The 18,412-nt window shown below is 49.5% G+C and overlaps 2 protein-coding genes across 3 annotated transcripts; both read right to left on the bottom strand.

Annotated features, from left to right (window-relative positions):
• Positions 1-220: 220 nt before the first annotated feature.
• On the bottom strand, positions 221-8,800 carry bmerb1l (bMERB domain containing 1-like). 2 transcript variants are annotated; one of them, XM_004919651.4, is made up of 6 exons: positions 8,520-8,800; positions 7,119-7,239; positions 2,843-2,916; positions 1,224-1,338; positions 920-993; positions 221-762 (listed from the first exon to the last, which is right to left on the bottom strand). In XM_004919651.4, the coding sequence occupies exons 1-6, from the start codon at positions 8,596-8,598 to the stop codon at positions 695-697; spliced, it is 531 nt and encodes a 176-aa protein (XP_004919708.3). In that variant the 5' UTR covers positions 8,599-8,800; the 3' UTR covers positions 221-694. The 2 variants fall into 2 exon arrangements, with proteins under 2 accessions (XP_004919708.3, XP_002937041.3); XM_002936995.5 differs by having other exon boundaries at positions 221-769; positions 8,520-8,799.
• A 3,834-nt stretch (positions 8,801-12,634) lies between these two features.
• mfsd6l (major facilitator superfamily domain containing 6-like) lies at positions 12,635-18,311 on the bottom strand. The gene is made up of 2 exons (XM_002936996.5): positions 18,184-18,311; positions 12,635-14,819 (listed from the first exon to the last, which is right to left on the bottom strand). The coding sequence occupies exon 2, from the start codon at positions 14,790-14,792 to the stop codon at positions 12,957-12,959; it is 1,836 nt and encodes a 611-aa protein (XP_002937042.2). The 5' UTR covers positions 14,793-14,819; positions 18,184-18,311; the 3' UTR covers positions 12,635-12,956.
• Positions 18,312-18,412: the final 101 nt, after the last annotated feature.

Genomic DNA, 18,412 nt, shown 5'->3' with positions numbered 1-18,412 from the left:
GACCAATACCTTCAACCTAATGACTATGGTATTGACCAATAACTTCAACCCAATGACTATGATATTGACCAATACCTTTAACCTAATGACAATGGTATTGACCAATAACTTCAACCCAATGACTATGATATTGACCAATACCTTTAACCTAATGACAATGGTACTTACCAATACCTTCATCCCAGTGAGACTGAGAAGTTAATGAACACCAGAAAGCTGCTTAGAATGATATTTATCTTTCATTGGGCAATAATTTAATAATTCTGGGTTTGTACCCCCTTTCGCCCCATTACAAACTACTACACATAATACACTGAATTAAGGCAGGAAGGGACAAGATCTATACGAGCAACACACCAATATAGTATAGAACGCTGACATGGAGATGAAATTTCCCAGCAGTCTGTCTGTCCATCTGTCTGTAACAGAAAGTTCAGGCGGGATGTGTGAGTTATAGTTCAGCAACGCTGGCTGAGGTGCCGCTGCTATAGAGAAGTCTTTCTTGGTGCGACGTGTGAATCTGGTGAGACTGCCCGGCTGTGCCCAGTGGCACTTGTGCCAGGGAAGCACAGAATGGTCGCTGGGAGACGTGCCCCCGCGCCAGCCAATCAGAATCCAGGGCGCCAGTGCGGCCATATTGGCTTCCTTCCTTACATCACAGAGCAGGTGAATCCGCAGCAGTCCTTTAGCAGCGTCAGACCCGTCCTGCTGACCAATGGCGCGGAGCTTTGTCGGGAGGGAGCTGCCATTGGCTTCTCCTTTCTGAAGACTGAGAAAGATTAGATCAACATTTACATATATTTTCATAATAAAAATAGTTTTGATGACGGGCGTGTGTTGCCAGGTAACAGGACGGGTGAATGAGCCCCCCCGTGGGGACGGGCCGACTTATCTGTTAGCCAATCAGTTTCCGACTCACCTGCCTTCTTCAGAAAGCTTTTGGATAATTTGCTCTGTAGAAATTCCTCCATCTCCTTATCCTCTTCCCTCTCCCTGGGGGACAATGACAGAATCGTCCATTAAACACAGCGACATGGCAGCTCCTACGCTCAATAGGCCGCCTGTAGTGTGAGTCTGACTGTGCAGGGAACAATGCTGTGTGCGGTTTGTGCCATGTCCCATTAGGCTTAATTAGACTAATTAATGAATGAACTCTTCCTTACCATGTCAGTTTGTTTAGGGGAGGAGTTATAAAAGGGGGGAGGAGTTAGAAAGCCACTTACCGTAACCTCTCAAACTCCACATCGTCCACCATGAAATCTCGTGTCTCCACCAGTTTGTTAATGCGCTGCAAGAGCTGCTCCTCCTTCCTATGATCTTCCCGCGTCTTGTCCTTCTCTGAGAGAGGGGGGAGGAGTCACACATATGTGGGCCAATAAATAACCTTCTATAGCTTTCTGGGGCAGTAATGAGCCCTGTGCCTATGAGGGGCCGCTGAATATGCCTTTGTGGTACCACCAGGGCAAGATGGGGACAGTAGGGCAAGATGGGGACAGTAGGGCAAGAGGGAGACAGTAGGACAAGATGGAGACAGTAGGGCAAGATGGAGACAGTAGGGCAAGATGGGGACAGTAGGGCAAGATGGGGACAGTAGGGCAAGATGGAGACAGTAGGGCAAGATGGGGACAGTAGGGCAAGATGGAGACAGTAGGGCAAGATGGAGACAGTAGGGCAAGATGGAGACAGTAGGACAAGATGGAGACAGTAGGACAAGATGGAGACAGTAGGGCAAGATGGAGACAGTAGGACAAGATGGAGACAGTAGGGCAAGATGGAGACAGTAGGGCAAGATGGGGACAGTAGGGCAAGATGGAGACAGTAGGGCAAGATGGAGACAGTAGGGCAAGATGGAGACAGTAGGGCAAGATGGGGACAGTAGGACAAGATGGAGACAGTAGGACAAGATGGAGACAGTAGGGCAAGGTGGAGACAGTAGGACAAGATGGGGACAGTAGGGCAAGATGGAGACAGTAGGACAAGATGGAGACAGTAGGGCAAGATGGAGACAGTAGGGCAAGATGGAGACAGTAGGACAAGATGGAGACAGTAGGACAAGATGGAGACAGTAGGGCAAGATGGAGACAGTAGGGCAAGATGGGGACAGTAGGGCAAGATGGAGACAGTAGGGCAAGATGGAGACAGTAGGACAAGATGGAGACAGTAGGGCAAGATGGAGACAGTAGGACAAGATGGAGACAGTAGGACAAGATGGAGACAGTAGGGCAAGATGGAGACAGTAGGGCAAGATGGAGACAGAAGGGCAAGATGGAGACAGAAGGGCAGGATGGAGCCAGGGGAGAGGGGATACAGCTGGGGGCCCATCATGTGGAGAAAGTTACACAAGTTCCCTATAAAGTTACATTAAACGTGTGCAATGTACGTAACTTCCATAAAAAAATCCCTAGAAAATGACATCACTTGCCCAGAAACTTACGGAACTTGAGTTTCAAGCAAAAGACAATACAGAGAAGCTTTATAGGGACAAACTGCACTGACCCCCCCCCCCCCAGTTAAGATCCTGACTGGTTATTTGGCCCCTCAGCAACATCATTGGGCCCTAAGTTTATGTAACTTCCATATAAGCAATGACAGCACAGAGCAGGGGCAGGTAGGCGGGAAGGGGTTAAACTTAGGGCAAACCCCACTGACCCCCAATAAACTGACTGACGTATTAGCACATTAGCCAATGGAACTCTTTATATGAAATCCTTGTTATAGAGTCACATCAGCTGTTTGTATTGCGCTTGTTCAGCCCCATTCCCTGCAGTACAGGAGTGAGCCTGCAATCTGCATCCCTGCCTGTAGGGGGAGCCCAGAGACCTGCTGTGTTCCCATTACTCACCTGGAATAGAAACCAGGGCCTGTAACTCTTTCTTCAGGCAGGTAATCTCTTTACACAACTGGAAATCGTCCAACCTGCCCAAAATATTAATAAGAAAATGCTCTGGATCAGTCATTCCTGCATGTAAATATCGATTGCAAGCTCTTGCGCCACTGGTAGGTTGTGTCTGTAACTTACAGTGATTATAGTGCAAGTTGTATTGAAACAGTGAGCTGAGGATTGTGGGATTTGTAGTACTGAGCTGACTTAGTTCATCGTATCCCCCTGTAATGAAACACGATTTCCTGGCAAACACCTGGGCTCGTTAGGGAGGCGCTAACAAGGTGTGAGCTTCCCCATTATTCACCCCAGCTGCTCCTCGTTACCCTATGCCCTGGCTGGTTGCTAGGCACCCGCAGAGAGTGGGGGGGGGCGGCTTTTACCAGCGTTTCTACCTGCATTCAGTGATTACATGCGCCTGTGTGAGTACAGCCCCATAGGGATGAATGCGTTTCTTCCTGCATTCAGTGATTACATGCGCCTGTGTGAGTACAGCCCCATAGGGATGAATGCGTTTCTTCCTGCATTCAGTGATTACATGCGCCTGTGTGAGTACAGCCCCATAGGGACGAATGCGTTTCTTCCTGCATTCAGTGATTACATGCGCCTGTGTGAGTACAGCCCCATAGGGACGAATGCGTTTCTTCCTGCATTCAGTGATTACATGCGCCTGTGTGAGTACAGCCCCATAGGGACGAATGCGTTTCTTCCTGCATTCGGCGATTACATGCGCCTGTGTGAGTACAGCCCCATAGGGACGAATGCGTTTCTTCCTGCATTCAGTGATTACATGCGCCTTTGTGAGTACAGCCCCATAGGGACGAATGCGTTTCTTCCTGCATTCAGTGATTACATGCGCCTTTGTGAGTACAGCCCCATAGGGACGAATGCGTTTCTTCCTGCATTCAGCGATTACATGCGCCTGTGTGAGTACAGCCCCATAGGGACGAATGCGTTTCTTCCTGCATTCGGCGATTACATGCGCCTGTGTGAGTACAGCCCCATAGGGACAAATGCATTTCTTCCTGCATTCAGTGATTACATGCGCCTGTGTGAGTACAGCCCCATAGGGACAAATGCATTTCTTCCTGCATTCAGTGATTACATGCGCCTGTGTGAGTACAGCCCCATAGGGACGAATGCGTTTCTTCCTGCATTCAGTGATTACATGCGCCTGTGTGAGTACAGCCCCATAGGGACGAATGCGTTTCTTCCTGCATTCAGTGATTACATGCGCCTGTGTGAGTACAGCCCCATAGGGACGAATGCGTTTCTTCCTGCATTCGGCGATTACATGCGCCTGTGTGAGTACAGCCCCATAGGGACAAATGCATTTCTTCCTGCATTCGGTGATTACATGCGCCTGTGTGAGTACAGCCCCATAGGGACGAATGCGTTTCTTCCTGCATTCGGCGATTACATGCGCCTGTGTGAGTACAGCCCCATAGGGACGAATGCGTTTCTTCCTGCATTCAGTGATTACATGCGCCTGTGTGAGTACAGCCCCATAGGGACGAATGCGTTTCTTCCTGCATTCGGCGATTGCATGTGCCTGTGTGAGTACAGCCCCATAGGGACGAATGCGTTTCTTCCTGCATTCGGTGATTACATGCGCCTGTGTGAGTACAGCCCCATAGGGACGAATGCGTTTCTTCCTGCATTCAGTGATTACATGCGCCTGTGTGAGTACAGCCCCATAGGGACGAATGCGTTTCTTCCTGCGCTCCCTGCAGTGGAACATGGGAGAATGCAGCAGCTGCCGCGGGGGGGGGGGGGGGGGCGCAGGGAGAAACGCTGGTGCGTATGAGCCCCCATTCTTGTCGCTGTGACTCACTCCTGCGTTCCTACGCATTCCCACGCAGCAACCGGGAGAATTAACCAATTCTGTGCCCTTAGTCCCTGCCCACCTGCAGCAGCCCCTGTTTAACTGCCCTGTTTATTTTTTTAAAGGGCAACTGCACCTACAAACTGTTTTTTTCTACAATATCCATTCATCCCTCATTCTCACTGGGTTTATAGTTATGTGTAACTGTCACTGTGTCTGTCCCTTTCCCTTCCCTGCACTGCTGGTTCTGACTCCTGATACAACTCCCCAATACCCATTCATCCCTCATTCTCACTGGGTTTATAGTTATGTGTAACTGTCACTGTGTCTGTCCCTTTCCCTTCTCTGCACTGCTGGTTCTGACTCCTGATACAACTCCCCAATACCCATTCATTCCTCATTCTCACTGGGTTTATAGTTATGTGTAACTGTCACTGTGTCTGTCCCTTTCCCTTCCCTGCACTGCTGGTTCTGACTCCTGATACAACTCCCCAATATCCATTCATTCCTCATTCTCACTGGGTTTATAGTTATGTGTAACTGTCACTGTGTCTGTCCCTTTCCCTTCCCTGCACTGCTGGTTCTGACTCCTGATACAACTCCCCAATATCCATTCATTCCTCATTCTCACTGGGTTTATAGTTATGTGTAACTGTCACTGTGTCTGTCCCTTTCCCTTCCCTGCACTGCTGGTTCTGACTCCTGATACAACTCCCCAATACCCATTCATCCCTCATTCTCACTGGGTTTATAGTTATGTGTAACTGTCACTGTGTCTGTCCCTTTCCCTTCCCTGCACTGCTGGTTCTGACTCCTGATACAACTCCCCAATATCCATTCATCCCTCATTCTCACTGGGTTTATAGTTATGTGTAACTGTCACTGTGTCTGTCCCTTTCCCTTCCCTGCACTGCTGGTTCTGACTCCTGATACAACTCCCCAATACCCATTCATTCCTCATTCTCACTGGGTTTATAGTTATGTGTAACTGTCACTGTGTCTGTCCCTTTCCCTTCCCTGCACTGCTGGTTCTGACTCCTGATACAACTCCCCAATACCCATTCATTACTCATTCTCACTGGGTTTATAGTTATGTGTAACTGTCACTGTGTCTGTCCCTTTCCCTTCCCTGCACTGCTGGTTCTGACTCCTGATACAACTCCCCAATACCCATTCATTACTCATTCTCACTGGGTTTATAGTTATGTGTAACTGTCACTGTGTCTGTCCCTTTCCCTTCCCTGCACTGCTGGTTCTGACTCCTGATACAACTCCCCAATACCCATTCATCCCTCATTCTCACTGGGTTTATAGTTATGTGTAACTGTCACTGTGTCTGTCCCTTTCCCTTCTCTGCACTGCTGGTTCTGACTCCTGATACAACTCCCCAATACCCATTCATTCCTCATTCTCACTGGGTTTATAGTTATGTGTAACTGTCACTGTGTCTGTCCCTTTCCCTTCTCTGCACTGCTGGTTCTGACTCCTGATACAACTCCCCAATACCCATTCATTCCTCATTCTCACTGGGTTTATAGTTATGTGTAACTGTCACTGTGTCTGTCCCTTTCCCTTCACTGCTGGTTCTGACTCCTGATACAACTCCCCAATATCCATTCATCCCTCATTCTCACTGGGTTTATAGTTATGTGTAACTGTCACTGTGTCTGTCCCTTTCCCTTCACTGCTGGTTCTGACTCCTGATACAACTCCCCAATACCCATTCATTCCTCATTCTCACTGGGTTTATAGTTATGTGTAACTGTCACTGTGTCTGTCCCTTTCCCTTCCCTGCACTGCTGGTTCTGACTCCTGATACAACTCCCCAATATCCATTCATCCCTCATTCTCACTGGGTTTATAGTTATGTGTAACTGTCACTGTGTCTGTCCCTTTCCCTTCCCTGCACTGCTGGTTCTGACTCCTGATACAACTCCCCAATACCCATTCATTCCTCATTCTCACTGGGTTTATAGTTATGTGTAACTGTCACTGTGTCTGTCCCTTTCCCTTCCCTGCACTGCTGGTTCTGACTCCTGATACAACTCCCCAATATCCATTCATTCCTCATTCTCACTGGGTTTATAGTTATGTGTAACTGTCACTGTGTCTGTCCCTTTCCCTTCCCTGCACTGCTGGTTCTGACTCCTGATACAACTCCCCAATACCCATTCATTACTCATTCTCACTGGGTTTATAGTTATGTGTAACTGTCACTGTGTCTGTCCCTTTCCCTTCCCTGCACTGCTGGTTCTGACTCCTGATACAACTCCCCAATACCCATTCATCCCTCATTCTCACTGGGTTTATAGTTATGTGTAACTGTCACTGTGTCTGTCCCTTTCCCTTCTCTGCACTGCTGGTTCTGACTCCTGATACAACTCCCATAATGCTCTCCAGCAAAATGCTCACATGTATCGGAGTTCCGACTCTCTCCTCACTAGGATCTCCCGAATCCTCTCGATCTTGAACAGCTCGCCCTCGATGTCGTCAATGGTGGTTGTGGAATCGGCCATTGAGATAACGTCTTCACCTTAACAGCAAAGTTGGAGTCACAATTGTATTGCAACAATGCAGTAAAGTGAAATGCGTCGGTCAAACTGATAAAAGGGAGAGGTGACAGTTAAAGGGAAACCTCACCCAAGGACTGTATTTTTTCGCATAAGAAAATATAATTCTAATCTCCTTTCATTATTAACTTTAATTAGTCCTGAAAGCAGTGTTTGTTCATCCCTAGTTCCGACTCTTGAAACAATGAAGAGGTTCTACTCTTCATCAGCATTGTATCAGGAGTCAGAGCCAGCAGTGCAGAGACTAGTAACAGCCAAACAGCTGCTGCTTTTAATATGATATAGACATTGATATTCTGAGACAATTTGTAATTGGTCTTCATTTTTTTAAAGTTTTTCAGTTATTTAGCTTTTTGCTCTTCATTTGGTATTTTAGCATCTATATGGTTGCTAGGGACTTATTTACCCTAGCAACCAGGCAGTAGTTTAAACGAGAGATGGGAATATGAATAGGGGAGGAATAAGGAATAAATAAGGAATAAAAAGTAACAATAACAATAAAACTGGAGCCTCACAGAGCAATAGGTTTTGGTTGCCGGGGTCAGTGACCCCCATTTGAAAGCTGCAAAGAGTTAGAAGAAAAAGGCAAATTATTAAAAAACTATAAAAAATAAATAATGAAGACCAATTGCAAAGTTGCTAGGGATAGGCCATTCTGTAACATACTGAAAGTTAACCCATACCCCATGCAAAACACTCTCTGTTCTGCTTAATGAACCCCCCAATCTGATGTGGGGTCCTGCTCCCTAAAACAATCCCTCTCACTGGCAGGGGATTCTGGGATTTGTAGTTTAACACCTGCTGAAGAGGAGCAGTGCGTTTGTTCTAACAGAGCTGCTATATATATCTGGTGGTCTACATATATCTATCTAAAGGGTAACTAAGCCCTGCCAAAATGTAGGAGCAGATTCCCACCCCTGTGTAAAATCCTGCATTTCCCCCCAAAATCAGCAGCAGTAGGGCATGCATGGCTGAGCTATTTGGGCTCATTTATTAACACTGGGCAAATTTGCCCCTGGGCAGCAACCCACAGCAACCAATCAGCGATTTGCTTTTATTCAGTCAGCTGCAGGTAGAACAAGGAGTGCAACAATCTGATTGGTTGCCACGGGTTACTGCTCGTGGGCAATTTTGCCCAGTGTTGATAAATGACTTGAATGTTGTCTGCAGATATGAGATGTAAGTGGGACCCTCTTTGCTGGTTACTAATCCCCCCTCTCCCTATAGAGTCAGGAGTCGGTACCTGTAGCTGACGCCGTGGGGTTCCACTTGGTGGATTCCAGGGATCCATACTGCTTTGGGGGCGCCCGTTCCTTCTCCATTGGCAGGCAGCTGGCAGGCTGGTTATTATAGGTGGGTTCTGTGCCAGGCTGGGGGCAGGGGCATCGCTGGCGGGAAGGGAGGCAGCTGATTGGCAGCTGCAGGGAGGGAAGGAGGTTAAACTGTTGCTGCCAGACCCGCAGATAAATCACATCAGCAGCTCCACATCCACAGGGACCAATGTCTGACTGCGCTTCTGCCTCTCTGTCTCCCCCTAATGGAGAAACGTGGTAATGGGGGGGGGGGGGTCATTCAGCTCATTAACCCTTTCCCTTGCAGCCATTTATGCAGAAAAGAGCAGTTTATTGCATGTTCTGTTGGTTATGAATCTCGGGGATAAATATAATGGGTTGCTTTTTACTGGGGTCCCCTCTTTCATTACAGCCAATGTACTTTTGTACAAGAGCTTACACTCATATGTTTGATGATGGGGAAAGAGTACTGGGGGGAGATTGGATTCACTTACCCAGGGGGAGGTTCCTGCCTGACCATGGGAAAGAGAGCAGCCCAGGAGCAGGAAGTACAGAGAATCAGAACTCTGTACCTGGGTAAGTACTGGGGGGAGATTGGATTCACTTACCCAGGGGGAGGTTCCTGTCTGACCATGGGAAAGAGAGCAGCCCAGGAGCAGGAAGTACAGAGAATCAGAGCTCTGTACCTGGGTAAGTACTGGGGGGAGATTGGATTCACTTACCCAGGGGGAGGTTCCTGTCTGACCATGGGAAAGAGAGCAGCCCAGGAGCAGGAAGTACAGAGAATCAGAGCTCTGTACCTGGGTAAGTACTGGGGGGAGATTGGATTCACTTACCCAGGGGGAGGTTCCTGCCTGACCATGGGAAAGAGAGCAGCCCAGGAGCAGGAAGTACAGAGAATCAGAGCTCTGTACCTGGGTAAGTACTGGGGGAGATTGGATTCACTTACCCAGGGGGAGGTTCCTGCCTGACCATGGGAAAGAGAGCAGCCCAGGAGCAGGAAGTACAGAGAATCAGAGCTCTGTACCTGGGTAAGTACTGGGGGGAGATTGGATTCACTTACCCAGGGGGAGGTTCCAGCCTGACCATGGGAAAGAGAGCAGCCCAGGAGCAGGAAGTAGGATCAGGTTTATTCCCATGTGACCCAGCTGTATGGCCGCATTCCCATCTTCTTCTGACTTTCTGCATAGGACTTACAGAGCCAGGCCAGTAATAGCCCATTACAGAGTTACATTGCCCCCATACCCAGTGTGCGGTACTGCAGGCAGCCCTGGGGATCCATAGGGCAAAGGGTTCCTGTACCCCTAGTCTGATACAGCAGCTACACATCAGTCTGATACAGCAGCTACACATCAGTCTGATACAGCAGCTACACATCAGTCTGATACAGCAGCTACACACACGCTACTCAGCTGTAGTTACTACTCCATGTAGTCGGTCTGTGCCAAATACCCGCCCTAAACCCAATGAGGCAGGGCAGGGGCAAACCCTATGCTCATCCGCAAAGACAGAATTTGGATTTTATACAATTAATTTATTGGCAGAAATAATAACTTGGTCGCGCGGGGCCCCCCTGCAGAAAATTTTGAGGGGGCCCCGGGGTGACCAGTCCCTCCTCTTCCTTCCCCCTACTACGTCCCTATATTTAAGGTAGGAGGGGGGGATCTGGTATATAGTTATGCCACTGATCGTGACTATATAAATTTGTGATGGAAAACCAAACCATCCTGTTGCTTTAAATGGGTTTACAAACCAGTAGAAGTGAGAAAGTAGATTGGGGGTCGGGGAACCTGGCACAATGGCAACTTATGTAAAGCTGAAACTGCCAGCTGGGACTGTAGCATATTTGTATTATACAGTCACCTTTTAATATATTTCTTACACAAAGGGACACAAATGAAAGTGTAGTGACCTCTCCTCCCATAGCCTTGTATATAGACCAACATCTGACTGGTTTCTTCATTTGACCTGGGTAAGTACTGGGGGGAGATTGGATTCACTTACCCAGGGGGGGGGGGTTCCTGCCTGACCATGGGAAAGAGAGCAGCCCAGGAGCAGGAAGTACAGAGAATCAGAGCTCTGTACCTGGGTAAGTACTGGGGGGAGATTGGATTCACTTACCCAGGGGGAGGTTCCTGCCTGACCATGGGAAAGAGAGCAGCCCAGGAGCAGGAAGTACAGAGAATCAGAGCTCTGTACCTGGGTAAGTACTGGGGGGAGATTGGATTCACTTACCCAGGGGGAGGCTCCTGCCTGACCATGGGAAAGAGAGCAGCCCAGGAGCAGGAAGTACAGAGAATCAGAGCTCTGTACCTGGGTAAGTACTGGGGGGAGATTGGATTCACTTACCCAGGGGGGGGAGGTTCCTGCCTGACCATGGGAAAGAGAGCAGCCCAGGAGCAGGAAGTACAGAGAATCAGAGCTCTGTACCTGGGTAAGTACTGGGGGGAGATTGGATTCACTTACCCAGGGGGAGGTTCCTGCATGACCATGGGAAAGAGAGCAGCCCAGGAGCAGGAAGTACAGAGAATCAGAGCTCTGTACCTGGGTAAGTACTGGGGGAGATTGGATTCACTTACCCAGGGGGAGGTTCCTGTCTGACCATGGGAAAGAGAGCAGCCCAGGAGCAGGAAGTACAGAGAATCAGAGCTCTGTACCTGGGTAAGTACTGGGGGAGATTGGATTCACTTACCCAGGGGGAGTTTCCTGTCTGACCATGGGAAAGAGAGCAGCCCAGGAGCAGGAAGTACAGAGAATCAGAGCTCTGTACCTGGGTAAGTACTGGGGGAGATTGGATTCACTTACCCAGGGGGAGGTTCCTGTCTGACCATGGGAAAGAGAGCAGCCCAGGAGCAGGAAGTACAGAGAATCAGAGCTCTGTACCTGGGTAAGTACTGGGGGGAGATTGGATTCACTTACCCAGGGGGGGGGTTCCTGCCTGACCATGGGAAAGAGAGCAGCCCAGGAGCAGGAAGTACAGAGAATCAGAGCTCTGTACCTGGGTAAGTACTGGGGGGAGATTGGATTCACTTACCCAGGGGGGGGTTCCTGCCTGACCATGGGAAAGAGAGCAGCCCAGGAGCAGGAAGTACAGAGAATCAGAGCTCTGTACCTGGGTAAGTACTGGGGGGAGATTGGATTCACTTACCCAGGGGGAGGTTCCTGCCTGACCATGGGAAAGAGAGCAGCCCAGGAGCAGGAAGTACAGAGAATCAGAGCTCTGTACCTGGGTAAGTACTGGGGGAGATTGGATTCACTTACCCAGGGGGAGGTTCCTGTCTGACCATGGGAAAGAGAGCAGCCCAGGAGCAGGAAGTACAGAGAATCAGAGCTCTGTACCTGGGTAAGTACTGGGGGGAGATTGGATTCACTTACCCAGGGGGGGGGTTCCTGCCTGACCATGGGAAAGAGAGCAGCCCAGGAGCAGGAAGTACAGAGAATCAGAGCTCTGTACCTGGGTAAGTACTGGGGGGAGATTGGATTCACTTACCCAGGGGGGGGGGTTCCTGCCTGACCATGGGAAAGAGAGCAGCCCAGGAGCAGGAAGTACAGAGAATCAGAGCTCTGTACCTGGGTAAGTACTGGGGGGAGATTGGATTCACTTACCCAGGGGGAGGTTCCTGCCTGACCATGGGAAAGAGAGCAGCCCAGGAGCAGGAAGTACAGAGAATCAGAGCTCTGTACCTGGGTAAGTACTGGGGGGAGATTGGATTCACTTACCCAGGGGGGGTTCCTGTCTGACCATGGGAAAGAGAGCAGCCCAGGAGCAGGAAGTACAGAGAATCAGAGCTCTGTACCTGGGTAAGTACTGGGGGGAGATTGGATTCACTTACCCAGGGGGGGTTCATGTCTGACCATGGGAAAGAGAGCAGCCCAGGAGCAGGAAGTACAGAGAATCAGAGCTCTGTACCTGGGTAAGTACTGGGGGGAGATTGGATTCACTTACCCAGGGGGGGTTCCTGCCTGACCATGGGAAAGAGAGCAGCCCAGGAGCAGGAAGTACAGAGAATCAGAGCTCTGTACCTGGGGATCTGCTGGGGACACTGGTTTCAGCACAGGTCACAAATGGGTTCAATCTTATTTAATAAACATGGCACACCGGAACGAAAAAGGTTCTACTCCCAAGCGTTTGGCCGTAAGAGACACAATTGGATCACAGTTGGACACATTTTTTTCCTCCCAGAAATAATTGCGAGAAAACATATTTACAAACCATAGAAACCCGGGGGCCACACGTAACACTGATATAAATATAAATAATCATAAGAGGTATTATAGTAAAATATGGTTTATCCATTGGAAGACAATAACATTATTTACATTCCGGAACGTCACAGTCCGATGGTTAAGTTCTGCCCCCCCCCGGCACCCTGTTATTCCCCAAGGGGCTACCATTTCCTATTGGAATTCTCGTCTTTCATGGCAGTTACTAGCCAGTCCCGGTCCTGTTCTTCGTCGGAATCGCTCATGTCGCTGTTGTCGGCGGCCAGCAGCCGCGAGTAGTTTATTTTCTTGATGTTGGGCAGTTTGGGCTGTACCAAGAGAAAGACGGCAATCCATAGGAGTAAAATGATGCAGCAGGCCTGGTACAGCACCGCAAGGCTGAATCTGGTAATGACAAAGCCGCTGGCGAAGCTCCCGGTGCTGGCGCCAGAGCCGTAGGCGAGCCACCGTAGGGCCAGCTGCAGGGATCTCTCCGTGCCAGGGCTCGCCACGTCCACCACTTGGGAGTTAATGGCCCACCAGATTACGCCGCTGCTAAAAGCATTGAGCAGCTGAACGGCCAGAACCGACCAGGGAGCCCACAGGAAGGAATAGTACAAAACCTGGACCCCCAGACTGAGTAACCCCAGAACCACCATCCACTTAAAGGTCAACACCTTCAGGATCTTGTTCCGGAAAAAGTAAAGGGTAAGTTCGGCGAGTAGCCCGGCGGCGACAGAAAGTCCCATGTACAACTCGCCGCTGCCTGCGTCCTGCATCTGCCAGAAAAGGAAGTTCTGGGTGGTGGACCCTACAGCCCCCAGTAGAAACACGGTGAGGGCAGTTAGAACGATGCGGCCGTCGCTGCCAAGGAATCCCAGGGCTTTGACGGTTTTGTTGGAATGTTCCGTTTTCTTGGAAACGTGAATCGGGTAGAGGGCGCTAAGGAACAAGGTGCTGACCAGGAAGCCGCCGTAGCAGAAGAAATGGAAGGAGACTCTGGGGATGTTGAAGATGACGAAGCAGTTGAGGTTGTCTACCAGGAAGGCGATGAAGATGGAGCCCATGCTGGCCCCTAGGTACCCCCAGATCCAAAGCTTGCCGTGTCTGTCCGTGGCGTCCACAAAATCCAGGTATTCATACAGGCTGTCGTCGGCTATCCACTCTAACGGGGCGGCCATGAGTTCCCAGATAATGACCAAACCCAACACAATCAGGAAGACTTTGTGTTCCGGATCAAGGAAGGTGTCGGCAAAATCAAGGCCAACGTCCCTGACTTTTCTCCTATTGGCCGAGGGGTGCTGGGAAACATTGGGGTGAGTTCCAGAGGCGGAGGTACGGTGGCTCGGAGGACTTTTCTGCTTACTATTAGAGGCTGAGGCTTTGGTGCCGTTAGCTTTGTGGGTCTTTCCAGAACCAGGAACCTTCCTGGTCCGATGTTCCAGAGTTTTATTGCTGGTCGCGGGAGATGAGCTGGAGAACGGAGGCGCTGAGGTCTCCAAGTCAAGTGGAGAAGTTGTTGTGGTGTCTATGGAGATATCTGTGGTCAGTTCTCCGTCTCTGAGGGTAGTAGGTGCCCCTGCTGTGGTGTGATGGTCGCTGGGTGCTGCATAGGTGGTGTTGAAATATTCATCGACAGAAACACTGATGCCTACGGGTGGGTTGAACTGTTCCTTCCATGGCATGCTGGTGTTGCAGAACATGGACGCAATGTTCTTATCCAATGGGGGGTAGAAGGCAAAGACGCCCCCAGCTCCCGCGGAGAGCAGCAGGGACGCCATGATGAAAAACCTTCGCTTGCGGTGACTCTTGGCCAGGAAGGAGCACAGGGGGGCCCAGAGCAGATGCACCGCGTGCTTGAAGCCAATGACGATGCCCACTAGGGGCGCTGCCAGGCCCAGCTGCCTGAAGTAGAGGGTGAGGAAGGGAATCAGGCAGAACTTCCCCACATTGTGGAAGAAATGGAACAAACTGGCGACGGCCAGGGCCTTGCTGATATCCCACTGCTTGGTGGTGCTCATGTCTCGGCGCTCGCGGCTCCTCCAAACCTTCCAAGGAAAAAAATATAATTAGTAATCAATATCACAATCCTTAATGGGCATCAACACTTTACCTGAAGTTGCCCCTGGGCTGGATGACCGATACCCGGCTAGACCCCCCATAATGGGACTCACTATGGGTCTCATTAAAGGGGGGGTGGGGTTATAGAATGAACAGTTCTAAGCAACTTTTCAATTGGTCTTCATTATTTATTTGTTATTGTTTTTAATTATTTGCCTTCTTCTTCTGCCTCTTTGCAGCTTTCAAATGGGGGTCACTGACCCCGGCAGCCAAACCCTATTGCTCTGTGAGGCTCCAGTTTTATTGTTATTGTTACTTTTTATTCCTTATCTTTCTATTCAGCCCCTCCCCTATTCATATACCAGTCTCTCACTCAAATAACTCCCTGGTTGCTAAGGTAATTTGGACCCTGGCAACCAGATAGCTTTTATAAATTATTGAAATAATTAAAAATAACTTCAAATAATAGGAAATGAAGACCAATTGCAAATTGTCACAGATTATTACTCTCTACATCATACTAAAAGTTAACTCTAAGGTGAACAGCCCCATTAACCTGTATGGTGGCACTTTAAAAAAAAAACACCCCACCCCTATTTTCTTTTTACATATAATTATGAAATATTTGAACCCACACGGAGCTGTTGAAGAGTTAACATTAACTTGTGTTCGTATAGAAAGCACGCCGATGGCAAAGCAAACACAGCACTTGTCGGAGATGCCTCAGTGTGGGCGGGGCCTGGGCTCACATGACTGCGCAGGACATAACTTCCTGGTACGGTAATAAGGCAGCGCTGCCACACTGCTTAGCAAATCTTGTGATAATCTTGTATATATATATATTTATTGATTGCAATATAAAGGGAAGATTCCCTGCAGTATCCCCACCGACTTTGTTTTTATTGGATGAAATCAGTGTGAATGAAATCTCGGGGGGGGGGTCCTTGTCACAAAATAAAAAGCATTTGGGCTGTGGATTCCCCCAGATTTATCTTATCTGAGCAACCCTCTCCTATGCTTTCTTCCAGCTATCTTTAGAACAAATACATGGTTGCTATGGGGAAAAAAACCATAGCTACCAGATAGTAGTTCCAAACTGGAAAGAGATTCAGATATAGATTAAAAGAAAAATAAACGATAATATATAGTAATGTTATAATGACCCCTAGTTTGGGCCCTGGGGGAGGAAAATCTGTGACGGATCAGGAGGATCGGTGGAAGCTGAGCGAGGGCTGGTTTTTGATGGGGGGGTTTACTTGTCACCACACACGGGGGGGGGGCAATCACACCAGCCTGCATAGGGCACCCTTCTAATGTGGCCCAGCACTGAATAGAAAAGTAACCAAGGCCAACGCTCTAGTAACCACAAGTGCCTAGAATTGCTGGGGGCAACCCAGTAACCAACTAGTACTTATACCCCCACCTGGGCAACCTAGTAACCAACTGGTACTTATACCCCAACCTGGGCAACCTAGTAACCAACTGGTACTTATACCCCAACCTGGGCAACCCAGTAACCAACTGGTACTTATACCCCAACCTGGGCAACCTAGTAACCAACTGGTACTTATACCCCAACCTGGGCAACCTAGTAACCAACTAATATTTATCCCCAACCTGGGCAACCTAGTGACCAACTAATACTTATACCCCAACCTGGGCAACCTAGTAACCAACTAGTACTTATACCCCAACCTGGGCAACCTAGTGACCAACTAATACTTATACCCCAACCTGGGCAACCCAGTAACCAACTAATACTTATACCCCAAACCTGGGCAACCCAGTAACCAACTATCATTTATACCCCAAACTGGGAAGCCTAGCAACCAACTAATACTTATACCCCAACCTGGGCAACCCAGTAACCAACTAATACTTATACCCCAAACCTGGGCAACCCAGTAACCAACTATCATTTATACCCCAAACTGGGAAGCCTAGCAACCAACTAGTACTTATACCCCAACCTGGGCAACCCAGTAACCAACTAGTACTTATACCCCAACCTGGGCAACCTAGTAACCAAGTAGTGCTTATACCCCAACCTGGGCAACCTAGTAACCAACTGGTACTTATACCCCAACCTGGGCAACCTAGTAACCAAGTAGTGCTTATACCCCAACCTGGGCAACCCAGTAACCAACTGGTACTTATACCCCAACCTGGGCAACCTAGTAACCAACTGGTACTTATACCCCAACCTGGGCAACCTAGTAACCAAGTAGTGCTTATACCCCAACCTGGGCAACCTAGTAACCAACTGGTACTTATACCCCAACCTGGGCAACCTAGTAACCAACTGGTACTTATACCCCAACCTGGGCAACCCAGTAACCCTTCTAATGTGGCCCAGCACTGAATAGAAAAGTACCCAAGTCCAGCTCTCTAGTAACCACAAGTGCCTAGAATTGCTGGGGGGCCATAACAACATGGCTGCCCCCCAGTGATTGTGTCATTATGTAGAAGCAGCATTACCCGACCAATACTAGCCGCTGCTGTTTAGCCCTGACCGATGGCTCCCCCGGGTGTGCGAGGGTTAAACCAGCGCCTCTGATGTCAGGACTGGTTCTGGCCAATACAGGTTGAGCAGGTCTTTCCCAACAGAAATAATGCCCAGCGTCTCCCCTAATCAGAACTGATTGTATCTGCCCAGAGCCTCCGGAACCAGAGAAACCAGTACGGAGTGGCCCTGGGCTACAAACCTCTTGGCCAACTGGCTACTAGCCAAGTAGAGTGCATGCACTGGGGTTCACACAGGGGGGGGGGGGGTCTCCTTATATCAGCCCCTACACCAGCTGGGGGTGCAGCTTGGGTCCCTACGCACAGCAACCAGACCTGTCACTGCGGGGAAATCACACTTAACCCTTTGTGTGCTGTAGAATGTGCAGTTTAAGGGTTAATCAATGAGGGAGGTTTCCGAGACAGACATACAAATAGACTGAGGGGGTTATTTACTAAAAGCAGCCAGGAGGGATATTTGCACTGCAGGGGGCACAAGTGGCTCCTATAGATTAATGGTGTTCTAAAGGACGCAGAACCACTCAAGTAACCAGTGACTGAAGCCATATTCTATATACACATAGGCAATGGGGCCTACTGACCCAATAGAGATAATACATTGCATTTTCCGCCCCAGTACAGTTTGCCCCACCCAGGGGGTCACTATGATATGGGGGTACCCAGCCGTGCCCTATTAATGCCTACATACAGGGATATACATGGGCAGCAGGCTGCCAGGCGCACTGTATGCACAAAAGGCGCACAGACAGATGCATCATTGCGACAGATGCATCACTGCACACACAGCGACATCGCAGCAGATCACATGATCCCAAGCAACGCTCTCACCTTCCTTGGTGGGTCCCGCCTTGGGTTTAAGGGGGTCTTACGGGCTCCACATCGCCAGTGCACCTGTTCTCTGACTCCGCCTCCCGTCTCACCTGCCCGGGGGAGGGCAGACACGTCACCTGGATTGTAAGGCGCGGCCGCCTGTCTCCCTTCTCGTCCCCGCCCAACGGCCTGACCCCGCCCACAGCCCAGGCTCGGTGTGGAAAGGTGAGAGGAGGCGGTTGCTAGG

This window comes from Xenopus tropicalis, chromosome 10, assembly GCF_000004195.4.
Source record: "Xenopus tropicalis strain Nigerian chromosome 10, UCB_Xtro_10.0, whole genome shotgun sequence".
Taxonomy (NCBI): domain Eukaryota; kingdom Metazoa; phylum Chordata; class Amphibia; order Anura; family Pipidae; genus Xenopus; species Xenopus tropicalis.
This window is presented reverse-complemented; position numbering and strand designations above follow the sequence as displayed.